Genomic DNA, 24,894 nt, shown 5'->3' on the forward strand with positions numbered 1-24,894 from the left:
CAATTTTTCTACAAAAACTCCATGCTCAACACTTCCAACATATTCTGAGGTCTGCAAAAAGGCATTTTGTTTGTGGGACAAAGAACAGCCTACGTTTGTAATAATGACGTGTCCCGTGGTCCCTGGGAGACAGCCTGTCAGAGAGCAGGCACTGAACACCGCAGAAGGCAGTGGCCAGCTCGGGTCACAGACCCTCAGACCACACTAACCACTGAACCATGAGCTGTGCTCTCAGCTCAGGAGCCGCTTCCTCCCTCAAAACATCAGGTATCAGGGGACAGACTGCTTCTACTGAAATCTACAGATTTTATCTGCATTTCACCTTGTCTTAATGAAGTTTTTTTTTGTTGTTTTTTAGTAAAGACACACAACTTTTTAAATCAAAAAGGTGTTTCGGTGGCACTTTGTTGTAAGTTTGCAACAGGCTGCCCAGGGCAGTGGTGGAGTCACCATCCCTGGAGGTGTTCAAAAGGTGTTTAGATGAGGTTCTTAGGGACATGGTTTAGTGTTAGAATTAGGTTATGGTTGGACTTGATGATCCTGAGGGTCTCTTCCAACTGAAATGATTCTAAGTCCTCTCTGTTTCCCTCAACAGATTTACACCTCTCTTCCTAAGAGTACTTCTATTCACAACAACTTACCTGCACTGGAAGAACACCAACCTTCTTTCTACCTTTATGCAACCACTGTATTTACCACAGCTGTATAAAGCAGTGAAGTGCCATTATGTCCATTTAAGAGCCATGCAAACAAACTCAGAGACCTTCAAACACATAAGCACATTTTAGTGCATTTGACAAGGTCTGGAGTGCAGCAGGTTGAACAAGAAGATGCCAGCAAGAGTTTGCATCAGGACACCCCACAAGTGCCGATGTGGTACCCAGCTGTGGAAAGTCCATCACGGTCTGGAGCCACCAGCTGCCCCCACCAGACCCCAGCCGCTCCCACCACCTGTCAGCAGCCCCGCTGGGCCAGCCCAGAGCCGCAGCTCGCATGGCGAGTCGGGGACCAAAGCAGCTTGAGGCTCGGAAGCACAACTGGCTGGAACATGCTGGGAGGTGGGTCTGCAGCCTGAGAGCCTCTGCGAGGGCGCCGGTCGCAGTGAAAGTTACATACAGGGAGGCACAGCAAGACGTGGATTTGGAATACATGCCTGTACGTGCATATGAATAAAACATACGCCTCTACATTTACAGATGTTTTGTAAGCAACGCTCACTGCTGATGCTTCAGCAGGACGGGACGGCTGCCGAGGCACCGGCCCCTCTCGTACGCCCCGCTGCCTCGGTCGGCGGGGCCGCCCGCCCCGGTGGGACACTCACTGTGGGGGTCGCTCTTCTCCCGGACGCCGTCCACCCTGCCGTCGGGGTTGATGCGCAGGAAGAAGCCGCCGTTCTTGCAGTAGAGCCGCTTGGGGTCTTTGAAGTGCCCCGGGGGGAACGCTCCGCTGCCCCCGTCGTCGGGCAGCGCTGGCAGCGTGGTGATGCTCCCCGCCGCCGCTGCCGCCATGCGTCGGGCCCCGGCGGCGCCCCGCCGCCCCGGGCCCCCGCCGTCCCCTGCCGCCAGCTCCGGGCGGCCTCGTCCCCTGCCCCGGCCGTCCAGCCTCGCCTCCCCGCCGCCCGTCCCAAGCCCTGCCCGGCCGGCCCCGCTCGCCGGAGAGTCCGCTGCGGTGCGGTCTGCACCCGTCCCGTCCGCAGGAGCTGCGCAACGGCGCTGCCGGCCGGCGAGAGGAGGGCGGGCAGGGAGAGCCGAACACACCGCGGACGGGCTCCCCGGCGGCACCGGGCTGCCCCCGTCGCCGCCCCGCCCCCGCCCGCCCCCGCTCCTCGCCGGGGGCCGCTCCCTGCCGCCGGGGCAGCGGGCGGGCGAGGCGCTTCCCTGGGGCGGCCCGAGGGGCAGAGCGGGGCCGGCTGGCTGCGGGGGACCAGGGGGGCACTACGAGCCCCGTGTGGCGCCGGGCGGTAGCGGGCCCTGGGGCCGGGCGGGGCTGTCCCGGGAGCGGGGCGGCGGGGCCCGGCCCGCCTTGAATCGCGGGGCTTCGTGCCGTGCGAGCGCGGCACTGCTGCGCGGAACAGCGGCTCCCGCCGCCGGCAGCGCTGGGAACGGGGTGCGACAAACGTGCCTGATTCAAGGTCAGACATCTTCTCCAATGGCTTTATAAACAAAATTAAATAACTGGAGAGTTATTTTAAACCAGAAGAAGTTATGTGGCCTCTGTATCATATCAAATTGCTTAAATCACAATATAATAACGTGTTGACCTGTTAAAATCCACACAGCAACCATTTGACTTCCGTGCATTTACTAGAGAAACTAGTTCATCTGTAGCAAACTCATGTACTGCTATCTACAAAAGGCAACAGGAGAGAATTCTGGCATCAGCCTTTTAACAACACAACTAGTACTTCTAAAACAAATGCGTACATAGCTTATAAAGTGTATAGACCCATCCAATACAATTTGTGCTTGAGGCCAACAACAAAACTGAATGGTTTGTTTCAAAATCCATGATTTGTGTCCCAAATCACCTGTCTAGCAGCAGGGTGTTCATGCCTGTACCTTGGGAAGCTTTCTGACTTCAAAGGCAGCACCAGCAGCCCTGGACAATCTCATCCAGGACAGCTAACACTGATATTTTCATTTCACATAGCCAACAAACAGCAACCCACACCAAGAAAAAAACGCCAAAGCAAGACACGTCTGTCCAGCAGATGCAATTTGTAATACCTTTTTTGCTAGCACAGATGTAAAGCAATTTTGTTCACAGTCATCAATTTCCCTTCCCAACTCTGACCCTTTGCAAGCGATAAATTGTAATTCTTTACCAGAATCGGTGACAATTACACTGCTTCCCACACCCTCACTCCAGAGGCTTAATCATGATGAATGGAGCACGCAGAGCACAGAGTGTCCCGACCCAGGTTCACCCCCGTGTCAGCCAGCCGCCCCTTGCAGCACCATGGGCACAGCCAAGTGTTACGTGCCTGCGGTCCTTCTCCATGTGTGGGGATTTCAGCCCCGTCACTCATGAGCGACCCCCCCTCTCCTTACGTTTCCAGCTCTCTCTTTTGCCACCCATCTACCGCTGTACCTGAAAGTTTTAGACTTCATGGTCAGCTGTGAAGACCTTCCTGATTTCCTCTTGCAACAGAAGCTGCATTTGTGGCAATTCATGTCCTTGCACTATAGAGTCTTCCAAAGTCCTTGCCTTGCCTCTTTCTTCGAAGGTAAGTGAAAGGAAGATACGGTAGATTCAGGTAGATGATGTGAAAAAGTGAACACATCATTCTTAAAGCTGTAAGAAGTTGTGGGGTTTTGTTTGTTTGTGTTTGGTGTGGGGTTTTGGTTTTTTGGGGTTTGTTTGGGTTTTTTTAAATATTAACCCCCCCACCGGCAAACACCAACTTTTCTAAAGACTAAACATCCGTCGTTTCACTCAACTATTTCTGTAATTCTGTCTTCCCCTGCACACACAGCAGGTCCTTCACAGCTCTCCCATATCAAACCCTAAGCACTGTTCTGGGAAATTGCATTTTGGCACCTTGTAGGTGAGCGATCTATCTTCTGGGAAGAAGGATACAGCCAGCAGGGTAGGAGCAGCCCTCATGCCCCAGGAGGGCCCTGCAAGAGTGGGCCAGATGGAAGCTCTGCCACTGAGCTGCCTGCAGCTTAAATGCCATGTTTCACTGGATAGGGCCCACATATTTCTCAGTTTTCTGAGCCCTGGCCCCCATGGTGGGGCCCAACCCAGTGGTGGCAGGGCGGATAACGTAGTTAGCTCAAATTCGTTATCAAATGATCCTTTAAAGCTTGTGCAGCTGTAACTGGCTACCAGTAAAATTATGGGGCTTGAGAGCTCTTTAGAAGCTTGTAATTGGGGCTTGTATCTGTGGGGCCTAGAAATAAAAGACAACAAAGCTCAAATGGAAGGTCATATTCCCTAAGTTATCTGCACTCACCTCATGATCTGCCAACTTTTTTTTTATGTTTTCCTATCTTTCTTCCAATGGAAAACATACTATTTTTTCTCTTCTCCATTCTACTTTCTTCTGCACTCCAACCTCTTAATATGGTCATTAATTTTCCTCATAATACTGACTAAAGCAATTTTGGCAGTAGCATTTTCTTTTCTTGTGGCCTCGACCACGTTAACCCTACCACCACCCTTCCTCAACTTAGATCTTGCACACAATTACACCAATACAGCTACTTCCCCTCCACCCAAACCATTAATTATCCCTGCTTCCAACCCCTTTCATAAGCCTCCTCTTGGCCCATGTAAAACATACCCTGTGTTAAAATGACTGAAACCCTACCTTCCTTCTACCTTCAAAAATAAATCTTAGAGACCTATTCTCTAACTCGTTCCATTTATCTAAATTATGTACCTTTTTGTGTTTGTCTTGCATTGTTTTGTAGCTAGCTAGATTTTTTAATAGCTTACCTCTTAGAGAGAAAAACTTGTTTTATCCAGGGCTGCTCTCATAGTGGGTGGGCACACTGAACAGAAGGTACTTCACAAACGAGACAAACACACCATTCCAATGGTAGATAATTGTGGGCCATCTGCATGTCCGAACATTGCCTTTTTTCAATATCTACTGCTTACATTTCTAGAGACCTTTAGTAGCATCGCACTCAGAACACCTGAAAAAAAATCATGTTGTTAATCTGGTTACAGAGAAACCTTGAAAAATGCAAGAGTAATCTTTGAGATATTTCAAATTAGGAGTAACAAGCTGCATCAGCTCCATCAGGTTTTAATTTTTAATCCAAAGTGCAAGAATCCAGTCTACAACTTTCCCAGACTCTCTGGCAGATATTACTACAAATTCTGCTGTACAACAACCCCATAAAATCTCAATCCCCTTTCATGGAATTTGCCTTTAGAGGAGTTTCAGCCATGCGTCCTTGACAGTTTGCTAGGAATATGTCTCCACAGTGCATTTGGTCATACAGGTATCATGAAGATTGTGTTCAAAAGACATGCTAAAATAATCTGCAGAAGACTTGATTTACCATAGAATTAAAAGAAAACAAAAAGCCCTCTCTTTTGAAGATTTATTAAAACCATTAGAAAGCAAAGACACACACGAACACCTTGGCTCATCCGTCTTCCCACCATTAGGACACAGCAGGTGGTTTGTATCAATATGGCAGCAGGAAATGCTTTCAACTATTAGAAATGGAACATCAGCCCCAGGCCTCCAGTGCATCACAGCACTTCTTGATTCTCTGGGTTTCTTGGCTTCCCAATCACTCTCTTTGGTGCATATCCAAGTAACCATTAGCCAAAAAGAGATGGATAGGCTGTGTCTCTTTTGAAGTTTTTCCTATGTTGTCTAGTGCTCAGCCTTGCAGTGGAAAAAACATCCCTCTCACTTCACCAGCACATACAGATTCCGAATGCCTCCCACCACGCTCTCATTCACTTGTCAAAGGCAACGTCCTCCGCAAAGTTCCACGCTCGTGGCCAAATCTTCTGTAAGCATCTTTGACTTCAGCGTTACACACTAGCACCCAGTCTGGCCCACACAGGAGCTGCCAAACAGCCAGTAACACCCCAGCAGGGAGTGCCAGGTCTTGTTCGGAGCAGGGAACAGCCTACACATTGTCTGGGCTCATGCAGCGCCTCAGTCAGGGTAAGCCTCACACTCACCAAATTAGTGTAAAGCAATGTTATACAACACACGTCTCCTGAATCGATCTCAAGAACACTGTGATAAGAGACCTTATATACATCCAAGATATAAGCTCAACTTCTCTGACAGTGAATTGCAGTTCTTCTGATTCAGTCTTACTTGGTTAATCTGTAGCATTAAGGAAGGCTTCTCCTTCCTCCAAATAACCTGTGGGAAGAGGGGCTTGCAAAGTGAGAAGAATTTGTAGTTCTGGTAGTTTGTGAAGAAAAGAGCTGTACTAGGATCAGAAACGGAAAAGAGCATTCTCTCTCTGTGTCTTTCTCCTCTAACTTTCTGGATGTTACAATTCTCTGCTCCAGATGTCTTCCCCAGCTTAGAAAAATAAATCACAAAATATGCACGATGTGGACGGCGCTTGAATAAATCTACCTCAGTGCTCACTCCAAGTGGAAGATAACGTTAATGTGAGACAACAGCTTTTGTGCAGGCAGTCCAAGCAGACATCTGACTAGATGAAATATAGCAAGTGCCTTAATCTTTTAGTGAGTTATTTACTTTTAAGATAATACATTTCTGGGGGAAAAAAAAATACTGCTTAACTTTAAATTTATTTCTTTTCATCTATGTCTGAGCATGAGCTTAAGAATTCAGTAGCAATTTATTCCCCAGAATTCTCTAGTTCTTTCACCATCAGCAGCTGATATTTATATTCTGGGTCATTATTTGTATGTTTGCTCAGGAGCTCAACCACGTGCTTCATCTGCTTTGTGTGGTGGAAGCATACAGCCACAAAACTGTCAATAACAGACTGAATTTTTCTTGTCAGTATTAATTACTATAGAAAGTAGACTCATTTTTTTGCTCATCCACTTTTGTAAGTGCAGATTATGAGAAGTTTCTGTATTTTAAGTATTTATGCATATCAAGTGTCTAAAAAGTCTTAAAATCTGTAACAGAAGTTCAGCTTTTCATTTACCTTTTTGATGACTTTCTGACACTTCATTAATATTTTTTTACATAAAATCTTCTTTCTTCCCACTTAATCTTTTTTTCTAGTACAAACACTAGAAAGAAATCACATCTACAAGACAAAAAAATCTCTTTCCTATTATAAACCTCCTATAGTCCCCATTCCAGTGGAAGCTTGTTTATGTCTTTCTAAAGTAAAATTTTCTGAATGTATGCTTAATCTGAATATGACTACAAACGGTCAAAACTTTGCTTTGGATTGTCTTTACAAATAGTTGATGTTGGAAACATAACAACCCAGGACGGCTGAAGATAAGAGAACTAACAATCCAGTGAAGCTGAAATTGGAAGTAAATCAAATTTGTTATGGTCCAAAATGATTGCACTTGGAAAAAGACCTAAGCTGTCTAAAACCAGTGACGCCTGTTGCAGATATGAGAGATACAGTAGTGACCTCAACTTATGAGAAACAAGAAATAGTGTTCTAAGTACAAGTATTTATGGAGGTTAGAGTTCAGAATTAGCAAAATGGCTACTCTCTCTAACATATAAACAAACACATACACACTCGCCTTCTCTGTATCCACATTATATAGAGTAATAAATATAAATTAGCAAAATTACTCCAGACTAAGAAAATAAACCATGTCAACATAAAGATTGAGAATATTCAGGAATAATAAATGAACCACTTTTAAAAATACTCTGAAACCAAACATCATGAACTAAAAGAATTTAAGTTAATATTGGATTTCAAAGAAACCCAGATTTATTAAGGGAAGTGAATACTTAGTGGGAACAATCATAAAAACACACCTTTTTCTCACAGCATTGCACTATAACCATAAGGTTGTGATTTAGGTATTTATCTCTCCTGATCCCACGCCAGTGGAGGGGTAGTGGCTGAAAAGGTCACTGCTCCAGCTGTCCTTCCTATCTCCAGGACAGCTGTGGCTGAGCTGCCTCAGCGTGGACTCTGACTCAAGGCAGTTTAAAGACCTTTATGTTGTCAGTAGTTCTGTCAGTTGTCCCAAAGTAACTTATCCCTGGCTTATGACTCAGACACGTTTCAGTTTCATTATATCACTACAGGGTAAAGTAGTCACTCTTGTGCTGGAAATGCTTGGACACACATAAGAGATGATAAGGAGATCATCTTCCCTATAGTGTGGGAAAATCAGTGCTTGTGAGGCAGATACAAAAAATGCAGCCAATGGCTGGCTGTGATGATGTCATTCAAGAAACCCATGTGAACAGAGTGCATACAAAAATTTAAGAAGTGGATCTTCACATTAACATAGAATAATTAGGTTGGAAGGCACTTTTAGAGGTCATCTAGTCCAACACCCCTGCTCAAACAGGGCCACTGAGAGCTGTTTCAAGTTCTAATGATTTTCACTCTAAACACTTCCACATCAACTACAATCCACTCTGGGTAAAACATTACCTACCTCACTGTGTTACACTGCCTAGCAAGTGATCAGGAAATAGTGGTATATCTGTTACAGATTCTTCTTTATCCTCTTTTCAGTTAGGTTATTCTCTTTTAAGGGTCATAAGATTCATAACTTCCATGTGGGCTAATTCTGGAGAATGCCAAGTTATTCACAGGACTGCAGCTGGAAATTAAAATATAGGTGGAGGTGGGGAAAATCTTCTTTCCATTCACTGGTATGTTATAGTACAAGGCAAAACTAACTTCATGGAGGAATATAGCAAAGAGAGGCTATTCCCAAGGAACAGGAGTTACCACATCATGCAGCTTTCATCATTTCACGTTTAAGGGCAAGGAAAGATGAGATCAGCGAGACGTTACAAAGAAAAAAATGTTATTTTACTATATAATGGATTTAGTTTCTACCAGTTGCTCAATCAAAACCTCACTCTGCATTATTTCTGTAGAATGATTTGGCTGGCAGGTAGAAAATAACAGGAATAAAAAACAAAAGCCAAAACCCTCTCTCTTGGTAACAATCTGTACTGATAGTATTCCAGAAGGAATGTCACAACAACTTTCCCGTTTGTTTTCTCTTTGTTTCAGGGCGGTTTCCATGGATGCCCAAACCTAGGCCCCACTGAAGGGCTCCCCAGAGCATAACACCATGTAGCAGCAGGTCACAGACCAAGCATCACATGCAGAACACAAACAGAATTCCAGTAGCACAACCAACACATTAAACCCCTTGCAAATACAGTTTACTGTTCAGGATAGAAGTACACCAGAATGTGAAGAAAGAGAGACAGGCCCCAGAGCACTATTAGAAGTGCAAATAAATTACGCAGTCTCTTGTACAGTATTAGCTTTTAGTTCTAGGGAGGGAGAACTGTCCCCAATGAGTTTGAGACAGCATTCAGTGCTGGGGTGGATATAGTTATTATTGCTCCACCACACCCCAATTCACCCATCCATGCAACAGCTAACTTAGGTGAAATGCCTTCTGGATGTCTCCCCTTTCTCAGCTATGAAATCATTCCTAAATATCTTTAAATTTACCATTACTGCACACGAACCTACACCTCCTACAATATCTGAAGTTACAAGTACTGTAAGTGCAACTTAAGCCAACTGGCTCTTGTGAAATCTTGTTTGTTTCTTGGAGAGAAGCTTAGCGTGTTTCTGAGTGGTAGTTTAAAAAACCATAAGCTGCTATCCGCATGCCAAAATAGAATTTGTTATCTGCCAAAAAATGACTTTCCCAACATTGTCCAGGCTAATATCTCAAACCTGACCAGCAATAATTAACTTCCAAGCATCTGGGAGGTTAAATGGCTCAGTGATTTTTTTCTGTGCAAAAGGAATACTCATCACATGAGAACTACTGTTTAGTTTACATGCATTTTTCCCTTCAGGAAAAATTAGAGAATGAATGCCTGTATAAACCACTTTGTTACACCCTCATTAGTTTTATCAGATGCAGTCTTTCACCAAGCACTTGATGGAAATTTTGTGAGAATATGCCCATCTTTGAAAGCAACCTGAAGAGAGAGAAAAGGATTTGTACATTGCTATGTAGTCCTTATCGCAGTGACAGTAAATTGATGTGTCGATGGATTTCACTTTTCTGGCCCTAATCAAATATCCAAGCAAAAATATCACAACGTACATTACTATACTATACATGACAGGAGATAATCTGGAAAGTGGTAGCAGAAGGACCTGCTCCTGCTTTCCTGGTTGTGTGTTGTTTTTCCTGTAGAAGCTGTGTTATGTGGCCAAAGAACCACTAGTGAATGCTGAAGTTTGCTCTGACACTGATGTGGCCTGTTATCGACCTCTGCCTTGTTCAGTTGCCAGGCATAAATTCCAGCCATTTCATACTTCAGACAGCATTTGGGAAAAACTTCTTTACAGACCCCTGTAACATTACAATGACATGCAAGAAAAGCTAGATGTACCTTAAAGAGAATGCTCAAGGTTCAAACTCCAAGCACCAGAGGCCTAAGGGCCAAAAGCCAGAGTTACGGGTGCCTTTCCAGGCTGAATGTTTGCCCTGAAGCCTTCATGCTCTGTTAAAACTGTTAATCGGCCTTAATCTAAAACTCAAAAATTCTCTGCTGACATCCTGAGGAGGTTATCACCTGATAATGCATAGACAGCTGTACTCACTAGCTTTGCCACAGGCCATAATTACTCTGTGACAGTAAAACAGTAAAAGTTGCGTGTCACCCCCCCATATTGAGTGGTAGTAAGAGGAGTCAATGCATGTATGTTATCAGTGGATTTCAATCTTCTGACAGCAGATGAAGGGAAAGGCTGTGTAATCCTCCTCAGACCCAGGAGTAGAAACCAGGAGGACACTGAAATAGGCACAGACTCATCTTCCTTTCTCTTGTCTGCTCCACCCTCCACCCCCAGCCTGTCTCATCTCCTCATCCTTTGTCCCCACCCTGTTCCTTTCCCTTCCCCTGCTGCCAGGCACAGGTTTCTAGCCTGTTTTTAAATCTTTCCTCGGCTCCTTACGCCAAGCTCTGTCCTTTGGACTACTTTTCCTTTGTATCTCTCTATGGCTCCTAGCCACGTGCTTCATAGCTGGGTTTCCTTTCCCCACTTCTTAATCTCTGCCTCCTTTCTTGAAGTTCAGAGCTCATTTTCTCATTCCCTGCCAAATCCTTGTAAACCTATAGCTTAGTTTTCCCCTAGCACTTTCCCTCCTCACAGCCATTCCTGACTCCCTGTTTCACTCCTCACAGGGTTGAAGCCTCCAGTCCCCTCAGCTTGCCCATCACCACCACCCTGCCTGCCTGCCTGTGTATGACAGGGAACACTCGACAATCTCCAGCCAGTCTGGAGGTTCAAAAAGGTTCAAAAAATGAGCCAATTTTTAAGACTCATACAACTTATTGCAGAACTCATTACAAAACTCTTCATTCCTCTTTAAAGGAGGTAAGATACTGTTGCACAGAACACCTCAGCAAGTGCAACCAATCGCAAAATTCTACGTTGTCTAGGAGTGCTTCACTGTGAGGAAAAATAACAAAAATATATGTGGCTAACTTCATTACCATAAATATTAAGGGCTTTCATTCTAACTAATGGCCCACCTTGAGTCATTTCACTGCAGTCAACAAGTAACTTGCAAAAAGAACAAAAAACTCAGTAAGGAAAGGAAAAAATCCTTCCCCTCAAAGTCAAGGAGGTAAAATTAATTGCAGTTAATGATATTAATGAATTAAATTAAATCAAGGCAGCCAGCTAGCATCTTTAGTGCATATGTTTGCATACATATACTATACACACAGGATGCATAAAACTGAGTGCCCAGAAGTCTATTTTGTAAAATTTACTTGGCATCCTGGCCAAGATGAGTACTGGATTTTAGCTGTTATTTCCATTCATAATTGAATTGTATTTTTTCAGACAGAATAACCTCAGCATTTTCATATTAAATTGACAGCAATTTATGAATGAATTTATGGATTTTTTCATCTAATGGTTCATTTATTTTAAAAAGACCAAGTTAGTATCAAAGATGCCTTTCATTGTGTTACACATCACATTTTATGTCAGTTGCTCCTAATATGAAGTTGGGCTTTTCTTTAATTAATTTCTTCCCCATTGTTGCATTTCCTACTGTTGTTGTTGGAATACAAACAAATAAGGCCACTCACCTCAGAGGTATTAGTCTTTTCTTATGACATCAGTGTGTAGGCTGTGCAAAATCGAGGCATCTGTTAGTCACTCGCACCATCTGTGTGGGCCCAGAGAAAGCAAGATGTAATCTGTCATATGGTGAGCTTTGTACAAAACAGCAACAATCCATATTCAGCTGCACAGATGCAGTGGATCCCTTGAGGAGCTGCAGTCTGCCAGAGCGTGCACTTGTGGGTGTCAGTGCTGGGGGTCAGCTCTTCATAATGCAACAAGGGAAAACTTTTTGTTTGTCCAGACAGGAACTGTGAGGGTGGTGGCAGTCAGCTTCACAGACTAGAGTTTCTGAGCCAAACTGCAGTGGTATTAAGTAGCACTTTAAAATTTGAGAGCCAATATCCTTTCTCATTTTTACTCATGTAAGAAAATTTGCTCTGGGATGAGTTGAATAGAAGGAGGAAGAAAGTGATGAAATCATTCCCTTTAGGTTTTTATTTCCCACAGGAGTAAACCCATTGTCTTTCCAGGCCTCACTGAAGCTACCACAATGCTGTTCCTCAAAGTGGGGAAGGCAGGAGTCTACCAGGCAAAGGCTAAATGCATAGTTAGCAGGTCTACATAGCAGCGTGCAGAAGGAAGAACAGGACGTGCACAGGACATATCTCCAGGCTACCTCACCTATTTGGTTGGAATTTATGATAACATTACCTTCTACTCACACCCTTTCAATATATTGCACCTTTCCACTGACTTCTTTGGCAGTCCTCTCTAGACTTTATTTTTAGTGCATACAGATGACAACTACATGAAGGTACAGCAATATTTTTACCTACAGCACCTGCATGTTCCCATGAAAAGCACACAGGGCTTTTACAGCCCTACATCAAATTACTTCCACTTGTGCTGAACAGAATTCCTGTAATACGTATTTTCTCTAACCAGGTGTCCTGTCACAGTCCCCACCATCACAGCTACTGTAAGACAACACCAATGCCATGCCAACTACTCCATTTTTATCAAGGGTATCTGTGGACATTACTTTCAAGGACACTTATGCATTCCAACCTCTTTTTTGCAGTGGTACCACATAGCCTAAAACGCATTATTACTTGCTGAGGAATGGTTATCCTATCTTACATATATATTGCTCACCACTTTTTTGGACTTTTTTTTTTTTTTTTTGAAGGTAAAGAAATCTGTTACTTATTTTCAGATGAAGTATATGATCTCATGCACAAATTTAGTATTGAGCATCGTTATTTTTATGCAGCATTGATTTTTTTCCTAGTGGCTAGGTTCACCACAGAGAGACAGATGAGCATAAATACTTTTCCCAGATGTGGTTGTGGAATGGAGAACAGAATGGAGCAACAGAGAACTGCGATCTTTAACAAACAAAAGACTCCGTAATTCTGAGGGAGGAGGTATGCAGCCTGTCTTCTCATCCCAACAGTCACCAGAAGAGGAAGAACAAGTTTTCTACTGTATTAGCCAGGTGATTTTTTTTGTGGTTTTGTCGTTGTTTTGTTTTTTGGGGGAAAAAAAAAAAAAAAAAAAAAAAGGTGACCCTGCTGAGTACGGCCCAAAGACATTTGGTTTGGAGACCCAGAAAAGAGCCTTTTCTTATGGTTTTTTTTTCTGTAAGCACTAGAGCAAACTCTCTTCATGTTTTGCTGCATCTAACAGCATGTGCTCTTGTTATCTGGTTTCTAAGAGTAAGTCTCCATGCTCCATAAGGACAAACAGATGAGACAGTTACAATATAAGTGTCATAACAAAGCTCTCCGGAGCTCGGGGTAGGAGAGAGGGAAGAAGTATATATGGGAAGAAATGGAAAATGCAATATAAGGAATGAGTTACTGCCAATGCATGTTTTCTCCAAAGCCTATAACAAACAAAGGTTAATAATCTAATAAAATAAAATTTGTGATTTTATTACACAATTAGTTCGACCATTATTTTGAACAATTAGTGATTGTTTTGATGAGTCAATCTGACCTATTTGGGAGCTCTATTCAGAATTCTTTTCAAGCTTAGGTGATGACTGCAATTAAATTCACTTCATTGGAGTTGTTAGCTTGATGACAAACCTCTTTAAATCAAACTTCTTCTGTTGTTCTTCCTTACACTCTAATGTTCAATATCCTGAGCATAATTCTCTAGAGAAATTAATATTTTAGGGTATCTCCATTTTGTCTACAATTTTTAAACAGTTGATTCCCAGGCAACATCCCCAATGCTCTCCAAGTTAAGCACCAGTAAAGCACCGTGGCACTCTAAAACTGGAATCAATTCAGGTCTCAATCCAAACCCCTTAAAAACCTACTGGGTTCTTTCAACTGACCATGGTAGCCATTGGTTTTAAGAAATTTAACTTCCCAGTCAGTTCTCTCTAGAAGTCCTTGCTCTTTGAATCACATCTGTGAAACTACTTGGTTCTAGGCCATGTAGTAAGGACAACCGAGTAAATATGTGACAAAAATACTGAAGTGATTTGCCTAAAAAAAAAAAATAGTCAGCACAATTTGTAGCTTTGTTATTTTTTAAGCAATTGTACTTAGCAGATGGAAGTAATTTTTCCAAAAAGAGGAAGAAAAAGGAGGCCCCTGCAACTTTCTGAAGGGGTGAACAAAATTTCTTTTGGCTGCCACATGCCCAAGACACACCACCAAATTCCTAGTGGTCTAGGAAAAAAGCTGCAGCATGTGTGTTACTACACCTATTATGAGGTGACAGAGGTGAATAGTTCTGGTTGTTAAAATTAGTAAAGCAGGCTTTGTTCTTCCATTCACATACTAAAGAGATCAGCACTGAATAGTGTCTATTTTTATTTCAGTCTCTTTATGTCAGCTTTGTGTACTGTCTCACAGCCTCCTCATAGACAAGCTCAGGAAGCACGGGCTGGATGAACGCACGGTGAGATGGATTGTTAACCAGCTGGATGGCAGAGCTCAGAGGGTTGTGATCAATTATGCAAAGTCTGGTTGGAGGCCTGTAGTTAGTGGGGTTTCCCAGGGGGGTGTCAGGTCCAGTACTATTCAACCTGTTTATCAGTGGCCTGGGTGAAGAGATTGAGTACACCCTCAGCAAGTTTGCTGATGATACCAAACTGACACACCAGAAGGCTGTGCTGCCATTCAGTGAGACATGGACAGGTTGAAGAACTGGGCAGGGAAGAACCTGATGAAGTTCAACAAGGGCAACTGTCGGTCCTGCACCTGGGGAGGAATAATCCCAGGCACCAGTACAGGTTAGGGGTGGACCTGCTGGAAAGCAGCACTGCAGAGAAGGATTTGGGAGTTCTGGTCAACCATGAGTCAACAATGTGCCCTTGTGGCCAAGAAGGCAAATGGTACCTGCGAGGCATTGAGTGTGACCAGCAGGTGGAGGGAAGTTCTCCTGCCCCTCTGCTCTGCCCAGGTGAGGCCGCATCTGGAGTTGTGTGTCCAGTTCTGGGCTCCCCAGTGTAAGAAGGACAAGGAATTACTGGAGGGAGTCCAGCAGCGGGCTACAAAGATGATTAGGGCTCTAGAGCAGCTTTCTTATGAGGAAAGACTGAGAGTGCTAAGTCTGTTCAGCTTGGAGAAGAGAAGGATGAGAGGGGATCTCATCAATGTTTATAAATATCTCACGGGTGGGTGTCAGGAGGATGGGACCAGACTCCTTTCAGTGGTGCCCAATGATAGGATGAGGGGCAACAGGCACAGACTGAAGCGTAGGAGGTTCCGTTTGAATATGAGGAGAAACTTCTTTCCTTTGAGGGTGCCAGAGCCCTGGAACAGGCCGCCCAGAGAGGTTGTGGAGTCTCCTTCCCTGGAGACATTAAAGATCCACCTGGCCACATTCCTGTGCAATCTACTCTGGGTGAACCTGCTTTAGCAAGTGGGTTGGACTAGATGATCTCCAGAGGTGCCTTCCCACCCCAACCATTCTGTGATTCTTAAAAAAAAATTACCATATATTCTGATGTTTGGATTACTACCATGTGGAATAATTGAAAACACAATTACATTACCTCTCAGACACAAGGCTTTTTTCCAGGATAGTCACATGCAAGAAAGGCAAATTATGCTGTAAGCAATGACATGAAAAGACTGGAACAAACAATGTAATTAGCTTTGCAGGGTGTATGGAATTGGCCAGAATTCAGATGTGATACAAATGAGTATAAACAAAGGAGCTGCATTTGCTTACCTCATGTCTGAATTTGATCAACTGGTCTTAGCATATGAAAAGCAGTGTTACTGGGAGTAATTTAGCTGTAATTCCTGCTTTGTTGTACTTCACTAAACCATCATTGACTTCAGCTTGCAGATCAAGCTCAGATTGGTTAAGAACTTCCCCACGTTATCTTCAATACATTACGAAGCAAAGGCAGGGCACACAGGTCTCATTCCAACTACCTTTAAAAGAAAAAAAAATATCTATGAGCTTTGCTATGAAATTTCAGAAGAATCATTTCTAAGGTTCTAGGCCACCAGAGAAAAATCACATGTAATAAAGTAACACTGTACTGTTACAGACCTGTATAAGAAATTTATACTATAGCGTGGTTCTGGTTTTTTAAGACTGACTCATCAAAACTAGTTGAAAAACAGATTCTTACAAATGCACAGGAACATAAAGCAGCATGCAGAATGAGCACAACTCAGAGGGTTACATATAGCAAACAGATAATGTCCATGTTGACACGCATAAGATATGCTTTCTCTCACTGGAACACATTTTATGATTTCCAAACTAATCTATTCTCACTAGAAGTGACTCCATCTTCACTGACATAAAGTATAATCTCACAACATTACCTTTTCAGGCAAATAATTTGTCCAAAAAAAGAAAATAACTGTTCTTAGACATAGTACCTGTTGCTAGCCCTTTCTCAGGATGCAGTTGCCATTTGAATGGCAATTGTACCACTCCACAGTTTAGCATAAAGGTGACAACTTTTTTCTTATCTCCCTTTGGGGCACTATTACCCTTGTTAGTCTTCAACTCCCAAGTGTTAGGGAAAGAGGAGATTTTTGACTCCAGGGACTACAGCCACAGCCCATGGAAAGCAGAAGTAAGGAAGTGTCTTTTGGTATACCAAATTCCCTCCCCAAGACAGACAGACATCATTTTTTCAGATGAGACACAACCCGGCACTCCACAAAACAAAACAAAAATTTTTTTAAGTGTATGACACAATGGAGGAAAGAGGTTAGTGCTGAGGGTAAATTCCAAATAGCTCGGCATGTTTTCCTGGATTGTCTCTTACGTAACTGTAAAAACTCAGTCTCCAAACAGGCCGCTGGGAGCAGAGGGGAGGGAGGCTGGAGCTCATGGACAATGCCAGGCACACGTGCACATACACACACAGCCACCGCACACACAAGGCAACAAGAGTTAGCTAGTCCACTGCAAATGTCAGCCAATTTATGTAATATCCTTTTACTCAGCATTTCTTATTCACAAGAGGGTAAAAAATCTCATTAAACAGCCTCTGAAGAACTGGAAGCAGGGGAAGTTAGTTGGATTCATGGTCTTTCTCCGGTCACCGCTGTTGTTGGCTGCTTGACAGTCTATACATTACTTCAGTTAAATAACCAGTGAACAAGCGGGCACTTATTTCCTAAGAATCACTGATGCAATGGGTGTTAACAAGTTCTAATTGTTATTAACAGCAGCTGTCAGTTTAAGCTGACTAAGCACAACAGCTCTGGGCTGCTGCTGTTATCCCATGAGGCGCACAGAAGACTTCCTGAAGAATCCAATTTGTCCAGAGAATAGTTTTTCAGATGGTAGAGAGCCAGAAAGTATGAACCAGATGACAGCAGTGCAAGACTTGCTGATTTAACACACCTAGGAAATAAAGGAAAAGCTGAGAAGTGGAGGAGAGTATGATGATGAACAGACGAGATATAAATAATACCAATTATTTCCCCAGCTAACCTTTCTAGTAAAGAAACACATTGGTGATACACTTATACCACCTTGAAATAAGAATCCCACCTGTTCAGTGCTTCAGAATTACGTTATTTGGCAGATCATGAAATGTGACCTTTGTTGCTACACTACATTACCTTTCTATTATTATTTTAAAATTACTTTCATTTCAGAGCTGTAATTTCTTGTTCTTTCCATCACAGTGAGCAGTAATAAGCTGTTAACAAATGCTGAAGCTTTTTTTTTTTTAGATAGGAAGAAGATAGGCAATTTTCTAATGATCACAAAACAAAAGAAAGTTAATTGGCTTACAATCAGAATCAAAAGCTGTTGTGATCAAAGTAAAGCTTACAATGCACATGACAGAATTCTCAAAATAAATCACTTCCTTTCACAAGTATTGAAGAACCTAAGAAAAAGGTAGGGTTAAAGTTCCAAAACCAAGTACAGAAATTCACAATACGTGGTCTCTATTTCTAGAACAATGTCATGAGAGAAAAACAAAATGTAATCAGCAAGCACAAAAACTTGAATTTTTACATGTTAGAGTACTCTTCTTTACCGTCGATGCCTTTATTGACTTGGAATGTCCATAGAAATCTCACTTTATGAGACTTCCTTGAAAAGCTATTGGTTTATGCTCCTCTTAAAAGCACAATATTCAGTTTTTTCTAGTCAAAACTTCTTAGGAACTGGTCATATGTTTAGGATTATCTATATGAGGGAGCAGCTTTTTTTGTTCAATTATGAAAGTTCCAAATATTGTGTAATGTTTGGTGCACTATTTTGTACCTGCCTGGTAAAACTATTTTCCTGCAGCTATTCCAAACCTCTATGATAACATAATCTGTTTATTCAGTCCCATAATTGATCTGATGTACATGAAGCAAATTTATTCTGGAGAGTTTTGTTTTGTTATAGTAATCTTCAGTTCTAATGAATACTTCTGGTTTTGATGGAGAATACAGATCTGTTTAACATATGGATCTAACTTCTAAGACTGAGGGGAACACTACTCTGTGAAAGACAGAGGCATGCATAGAAAATTAAAAAATAAACCTGGTTTACGTTAAATAAAATGTTCTACAATAATCTTAAACATTGTATCAGCATCCATTTCATTTATTTACAAGACTTAAGTTATTTTTCTGGCTTTTCTTTTTCAGTAACTAAAGTTTCCATTTGTTACTCTTGCCCCTGCTGGAAATACAGCAGTAAACAATATCATAAGTTGTTACAAATACTCAGATGACTTTGCTGAAAGAGTATTTACCTCAAGCATGTCCCAAGAGTCATCAGATTCAGCTTGGCTTGTATTTTCTGTCTAACACTAAACGAAAAATGTCCCTTTCAATAAAAGATAGAGGATATGTCACTAATAAAAAATAAAAACAAAACAAAACAAAAAAAAATCCAAACAAACCACAAACCCTACAGTAAAAGAGAAAGTATTAGAGACTGGGTTCTAGTTTAAGTGTTAAAAGATTATGTCTCAATATATCATTGTAAATGACCCTTCATTTATACTAATCCAGTTAATATGAACTAAATATACCATCTTCCAGAAGAGGCAGCACATTCACACAAATCATAAAAGTAAAATATCATTACATGCCATCATGTAGAATTTCAAAAAATATGGCAAGCTCCAGACTTGGTCTAAATCCTCCTGAATTCAGTCTCTTTTGACGCAAGTAGGGACTTGAGCAATGCCTGATGAGGTGTCCCCTCCAAGAAAACCCACTTGTAGAGAGCATGCAAACCTCACCGATCTTGCAGTATGAAGGAGGACAGAAGTTAATTTATGAAATTGAGATTCATATGATCCTATAAACCACAGAAATAAACAGAAGTCTGATGGATTTTTATTTTATTTTCAGCTTGGAATTTGTTTGATTTAGTGATGTTTGATTTATAATTATATCATGCTGGCTGAATGCTTAGTTGTGTTATGGCTCCCTGCCCAGAGATCCTCATGGATACAGCTTTTAACAATTTCTTTGTTTTTCATAGATGGTCTGTGCCTTTTTTTTATCCCTCCCTCCTTCCTTCCTTCCTTCCTTCCTTCCTTCCTTCCTTCCCTCCTTCCTCTTTCTTACTTTCATTGCAAGATTTTAAAATGAAAAATAAAAAAGAAATAATAACAGTGGAACAGTTTTAGGCTTCAAGTGGTTACTTTTCTCCAGAGTTTCTTGTGGAACTGAGTTGCTTCAAATTACTGTAAATTCTGCAACATACATATCCTATCAATCTCTAAGTAGTGTCTGAAATATTAGCAATATGTAATGCCTTCAGAATTATGTCTGATGTAGCTAGCGGTAAGAGATCATCTGCCTTAATTACAACAACTACAAAACCTTTCACAAGGAATTGCTGTCTATTGTTAGTCTGCTGTAGTGCAACAGAACATTGTTGCCTCAAACATACCTGTAAGGCAATGAGCAGACATGACAACAAAATTTAAACCCTTAAAGACTTATCTCAAGGCACGGGGTAGGTTTGCATGGTTAACAAAAGATAGGTAGTGCTGGAAAACTAGAAAAACGGGAATGGGGATTTTCTCCCTGGAAGGGAAGAATGACAATACATCCTTCCTCCGAGTAGTTCTTTTTGAGACTGCACAGACTACAAGCAGTTCCCTGTAAGGTACGCTGGAGTCCCTATAGACAATGCAATAGTTTGAAAAGGTCACATGGTTCACATGGGCATCCCAAATATCAACTGTAGCCAACCTCTGGTAATCAACTTAACAAAAATAAGCAAACCAACCCAAACAACAGCAACAAAAAATTGTCTCATGCTATTCTACAGCCTGGCATATCTATCACTCCAGATGGCATCAGGGAGTTCATCCACTTCTGACACTGTCCTCCAGACAAGGCTACATGGTGATTCTGTCTCACATTAACTCTATTTTCAGTGGCATTTCTTCTACAGAACAAGAAAGTCCTGATTGATTGCAGCAAATCACAAGTAGCCCAAGTTCCTCTCAGAAGCAAACACTGGGATCTTGAGCCCAAATATTTCATATTTGATGATGTTGTGGGGTTTGGCTTTAAGTCCCTCACTTTCCTGCCAATTTCAAATGTGATTCAAAACTGAGTTTGTTTTCTGATCTGCTGCAGTCATTTGCATTTGTGAGAAGCAGTATATAGAGGGGATTGTAAAAAAATAAATTGGAAGAATTTCCAAAGCTGGCACATCCAAAAGGATTTACGAGGCTAGATCAGATGATGAGGCCATCGTCTTTATATTAATCCCTTCCTTCTACGTGCATGTTGGAGGCCTAGGAAGAATTATCTCTTGGCTAGATTTTGAATACAAAAAGCTATTTATGTAGAGACAACATCTACTGTAGAAGATTTGCTTTGACTGTCATTAATGAACATGAAATTACCAGCTAATAAAAGATGATGACACAGTAAAGCAATCCAAGAATCAATCCTATACCACTTGTGACTCCTTCCCAGTAAGTTAAATTTCAGTGGGACTTTTGCTATTGTTTTCAAGAGACTGCAAAGAGAAACTCAGGCTGTAATTAGCAGCAATTTCACAGCAAATGAGGAGGAGTAAATAGATGCCACAAAGAATCCTTCTTAGGCTGCTGGCAACAGCACAGCTACAAAAATCAGCCTCCGCTTATGACGTTCAAACAGATGGGTGTCACCCAGGTGGAACAGATGACACATTAAACAACAGACAGTCTCTCACTGTCGTATTTGACCCCAAAAGAATGACAAAGCTTATATTTAAGGAAGAAATTACTATGATCTGCTAAGCATTTGATGGAAGTCACCTCACGTACATTCAGAGACAGACTGTGTTACATGAGGGGTTTATGTACATTAATTTAAGCCACAGGCATTATGGAAAGATAAGTCTGTAGCTGAGCATCCTATACAAATAAAATATTTTTGATCTGTCTGTAAAACAGATCTTTTGCTGTGCAAACAACAAAAGAAGGGAAGATCATAATTAGTTCCATTTAAAACAAAACACACAATGAAGAAATAAAGTGCAGAGAAAGAAGAGAAACAGGCTAAAGGTAAATTTAGCAGATTTGCTGTGCTTGTCTCTTTAAGAAGAGTAATCAGCAAAGCAACATGGGTTTATAAAAAAAAGTTTATAACAGCTACATACATGGAAGATGACAGTCTTAGAGGTGACATCTGAAACAAAGCTGGATCAGTTAAGTCAGAAATGGATTTAAACCCAGTAGAATTCCTGAGATGTCAAGCCAGGTAACCTCTAGTGTATTTTCCCCTCAGGAAATGTGGGTTTTTTTCAGATAAATATTTAAAGTAAAGCTGGTAGGTTTTCATCTATTTAGAATTCCTGCTGAAAGCAATGAAGTTGTAAACAAGGGAAGCAAAATAGTGTATGAACCTACTGGAAGCATAATTAAGAGTACTTTATTTTTACAGCCCACGGTAAAAACCTCAGATAGCTAGAAACATTTGCTGTTTTTCAAGAAGACTGTTTTTAATCAAATATCACAAGAGAGAAACAACCAAGATCAAAATAATGTCTCACACATTTTATTTTATGTATGAATCAACTCGTTTAAAGTCAATACTACCTTCTTTGACTAGAAGCATGGGAGAGTTCAAGGATAGAGTATGTATTTTTAAAGAAAAGCCTAATACACATGTTTGGAAAGGAAAAGGACAAGACTTAAGCTCCTGGCAGTATTTGCAGACATCCACAGACATTTTGAATAGAGGTATTCTTCTGGGGGCTTTCACCTTGTCTGAAGGTTTTGTACTTGTTCCAGGTCTCGCACTGTTTATTACATTTTAAAAAGTCAAGTTATTCTTTCCTACTGCACTGCAAACTAGAACATTACTCTTGCTAATTTTGGGGACTCCAGAGTAAACAGAGCAGGGGAAGAGCCAGACACAGATGGGAGCATATTTCTAAAAAAGCAATTTCAGTTTCCACTTAAAAAAAAAAAAAAAAAGAGAACAAAACCAAACAGGAAAAAAAAAAAATCAAACATAAGAGGCAAGGATTTTCCTCAAACATGCAGCAATAAAGTCAGTTAATTTTCTGCTTTGCGATATTGAATGCATTGCTGTCAAAAATGCCTGACCCAGCACTGTGTCACATCAGCAACACAGGAAACACAACAAGGGACAACTTCTTACTCTTTTGTCAGACCAAGACAAATAAACAGAGATCCAACACTGGAGAGTAATATTAAAGTCATAAATAAAGGGACCACATGTAAAGTAAGCGACTGCAGATTATAAGGAATTATTTAAAAGAGATATTAAAAAGAATTTGTTAAACTCAAAACACAAACCCCACACATATAGTGCAGTCTCATTTCATTTCCAGAGTATTTCAAAAGAAGACATTCATTCCATCCTGCCAGTATGCCAATATGTACGTAGAGGAACCGTTCTGGTCTACTGAGTTTGCACTGTATGTTGTATGACTACTAGTAGCTCTGTTTGGCACACTATAACTGCTGTGGTTTAATTTTCATTCTATATTCTAAGAAAGAGCTACTGTGTTCACAGTCAAGGTTCACTACTACCCTCCAAGAAGTACTCTGTCCTAGATATTATCACTGGGGAGTCCAGACTTGTGGGCATTCTGTATGGCCAAGCAAGGCAGGAGGCTTCTAGACAAAGTCAAACAGCTTTATCAGGTTTGCAAATCAAGGAAATGCCTTTCAAGAAGACAAATCTTAAATGACATCAAGCATTCATTCATTACTAAAATTATTCTGACTGCTATTTGTTATCCAAGGCCTCATTTTGTTACGCACTATATGAGCAGAATAAAGAGTTTCTTCTCTACAGAGTTTGCAGTTAAGAAACAGATTGATAGAGCTGGATATGACTGTCTCAAAGCTGACTGTTCTTCCTAAGTGGCATTCCCTGCAAGAGACATCTTTTAACTACTAGGGATACTGGGCTTTTAATCCTCATTAAATACTTCAGTGGAAAGGATGGCTCAGCCTACTGCATCTCTGAAGTACATTTTTTCCAGGTCATCATTAAGTATTCTATTGCTATTAGAACTTATTGGATGTTATCTGAGAAAGAGCGCCTTTTAATGAAGGTTGCACCCCATATCAGCATCAGCGGTCCTTAACTGTACATTTCTTTCCACTAAGAAATGATCAGAAATACACCCTTTTCCAGTATTCAGGAGAGTAAGGAAAGACGATCATGTTTTTGCAATAATCTGTTTCTTAGGGACCAAGCATTTCAACTCCCCAAAGCAATGGAAACTTGACCGATGTTTTTAATGAAAAAGGGATTGGTTCCTGTATTAATTCACAACCAAAGCATGATTCTTCCTTCCCCTCCAGTCTCCCGAGAATAACATATCAGTGAAGTAACATCTTGTCACACATGCACATCAGCAAAAGCAATCATAAATTCTCATTCAGGAACTGAATTTATGGTAGTGGCCCATAGCAACACATAAACCAGAAAGAAAACAGCTTGATTGGCCTTTTAAAAATATCCAGTTCCTAACAAGTCCTATTTTAACTTGTTAGCTGAGGAAGATGGACATGAGCATTTGAGGAAGGACAGAGAATAAAACGTATTATTTGTATAATGCCTCTTCACACCATGGGCACATGTTAAATTCCAAGTATCATATCATATGGCAGTCTAAAGTTCTATTTTACATATACGTGAACACAATTAATAAAAGCAGCCCCTCTGGGCACACACAGAAGTCACAAGCTTTTAAATTAGCCCCTGTATTTTGGAAAGCCTTTCTTCGGCAACTCCATGTACAGTAATTACTGATCTGACATTTGGCAATTCTCTTGAGCTTATTTAGAGCACTGATGTGAGATATCAAATACTTCAAAAATACAGGCTAGAATAACTGCATAGCCAGGGTCACACATAAAACCACTTTTTAAATTAACTGCCTGGTACATCAGATAACAAAGAAATATTTGGACTTCTTTTCCAGTAAAGTCCTCTTACTGCCAATTACATCTGAGTTTCCTGGCTTCTGGCAGCCATCAGTATACTGTCACAGCTAAACAACTCCAGAAAACAAGTATCCTTGAACAACTTGAATTAATATACTTGGGGTGGTTATTTAAACAGTGCTCACATAAACTAAGAGACTAAGGGCAGTAAGAAGTGGGGTACTGAACACTGATTACCCCTTACCTTGAGCAGGGCATACACAAGGAACTGGAATACTGTTACATCAGGAAGGCTTTGCCAGATAATTAAACTGATCACCATATCTATATATTGCAGGTGTAGTAATCTAATTTTCATTA

The 24,894-nt window shown here is 41.4% G+C and overlaps 2 protein-coding genes across 6 annotated transcripts in view; both read right to left on the reverse strand.

The window, feature by feature from the left end:
- Nucleotides 1-2,140, reverse strand: part of FGF2 (fibroblast growth factor 2) — a 33,778-nt gene extending 31,638 nt beyond the window's left edge. The window contains 2 exon segments of the mRNA XM_065837783.2: nucleotides 1,322-1,661; nucleotides 1,664-2,140. Coding sequence (XP_065693855.1) covers nucleotides 1,322-1,661; nucleotides 1,664-2,140 — 817 coding nt within the window.
- BBS12 (Bardet-Biedl syndrome 12) overlaps nucleotides 1-24,894 on the reverse strand; it is a 58,391-nt gene that overhangs the window by 19,989 nt on the left and 13,508 nt on the right. For 4 of the 5 annotated variants that reach the window (XR_011738896.1, XR_011738895.1, XR_011738892.1 and 1 more), the window contains 3 exons: nucleotides 15,894-16,102; nucleotides 11,720-11,799; nucleotides 4,444-4,646 (listed from right to left, as the gene is read on the reverse strand). The gene's annotated coding sequence lies outside the window, so the exon portion shown is untranslated. The remainder of the gene's footprint in view (nucleotides 1-4,443; nucleotides 4,647-11,719; nucleotides 11,800-15,893; nucleotides 16,103-24,894) is intronic. The other variant, XR_011738893.1, reaches the window with a different exon arrangement.

This window comes from Patagioenas fasciata, chromosome 4 (assembly GCF_037038585.1).
Source record: "Patagioenas fasciata isolate bPatFas1 chromosome 4, bPatFas1.hap1, whole genome shotgun sequence".
Taxonomy (NCBI): Eukaryota; Metazoa; Chordata; class Aves; order Columbiformes; family Columbidae; genus Patagioenas; species Patagioenas fasciata.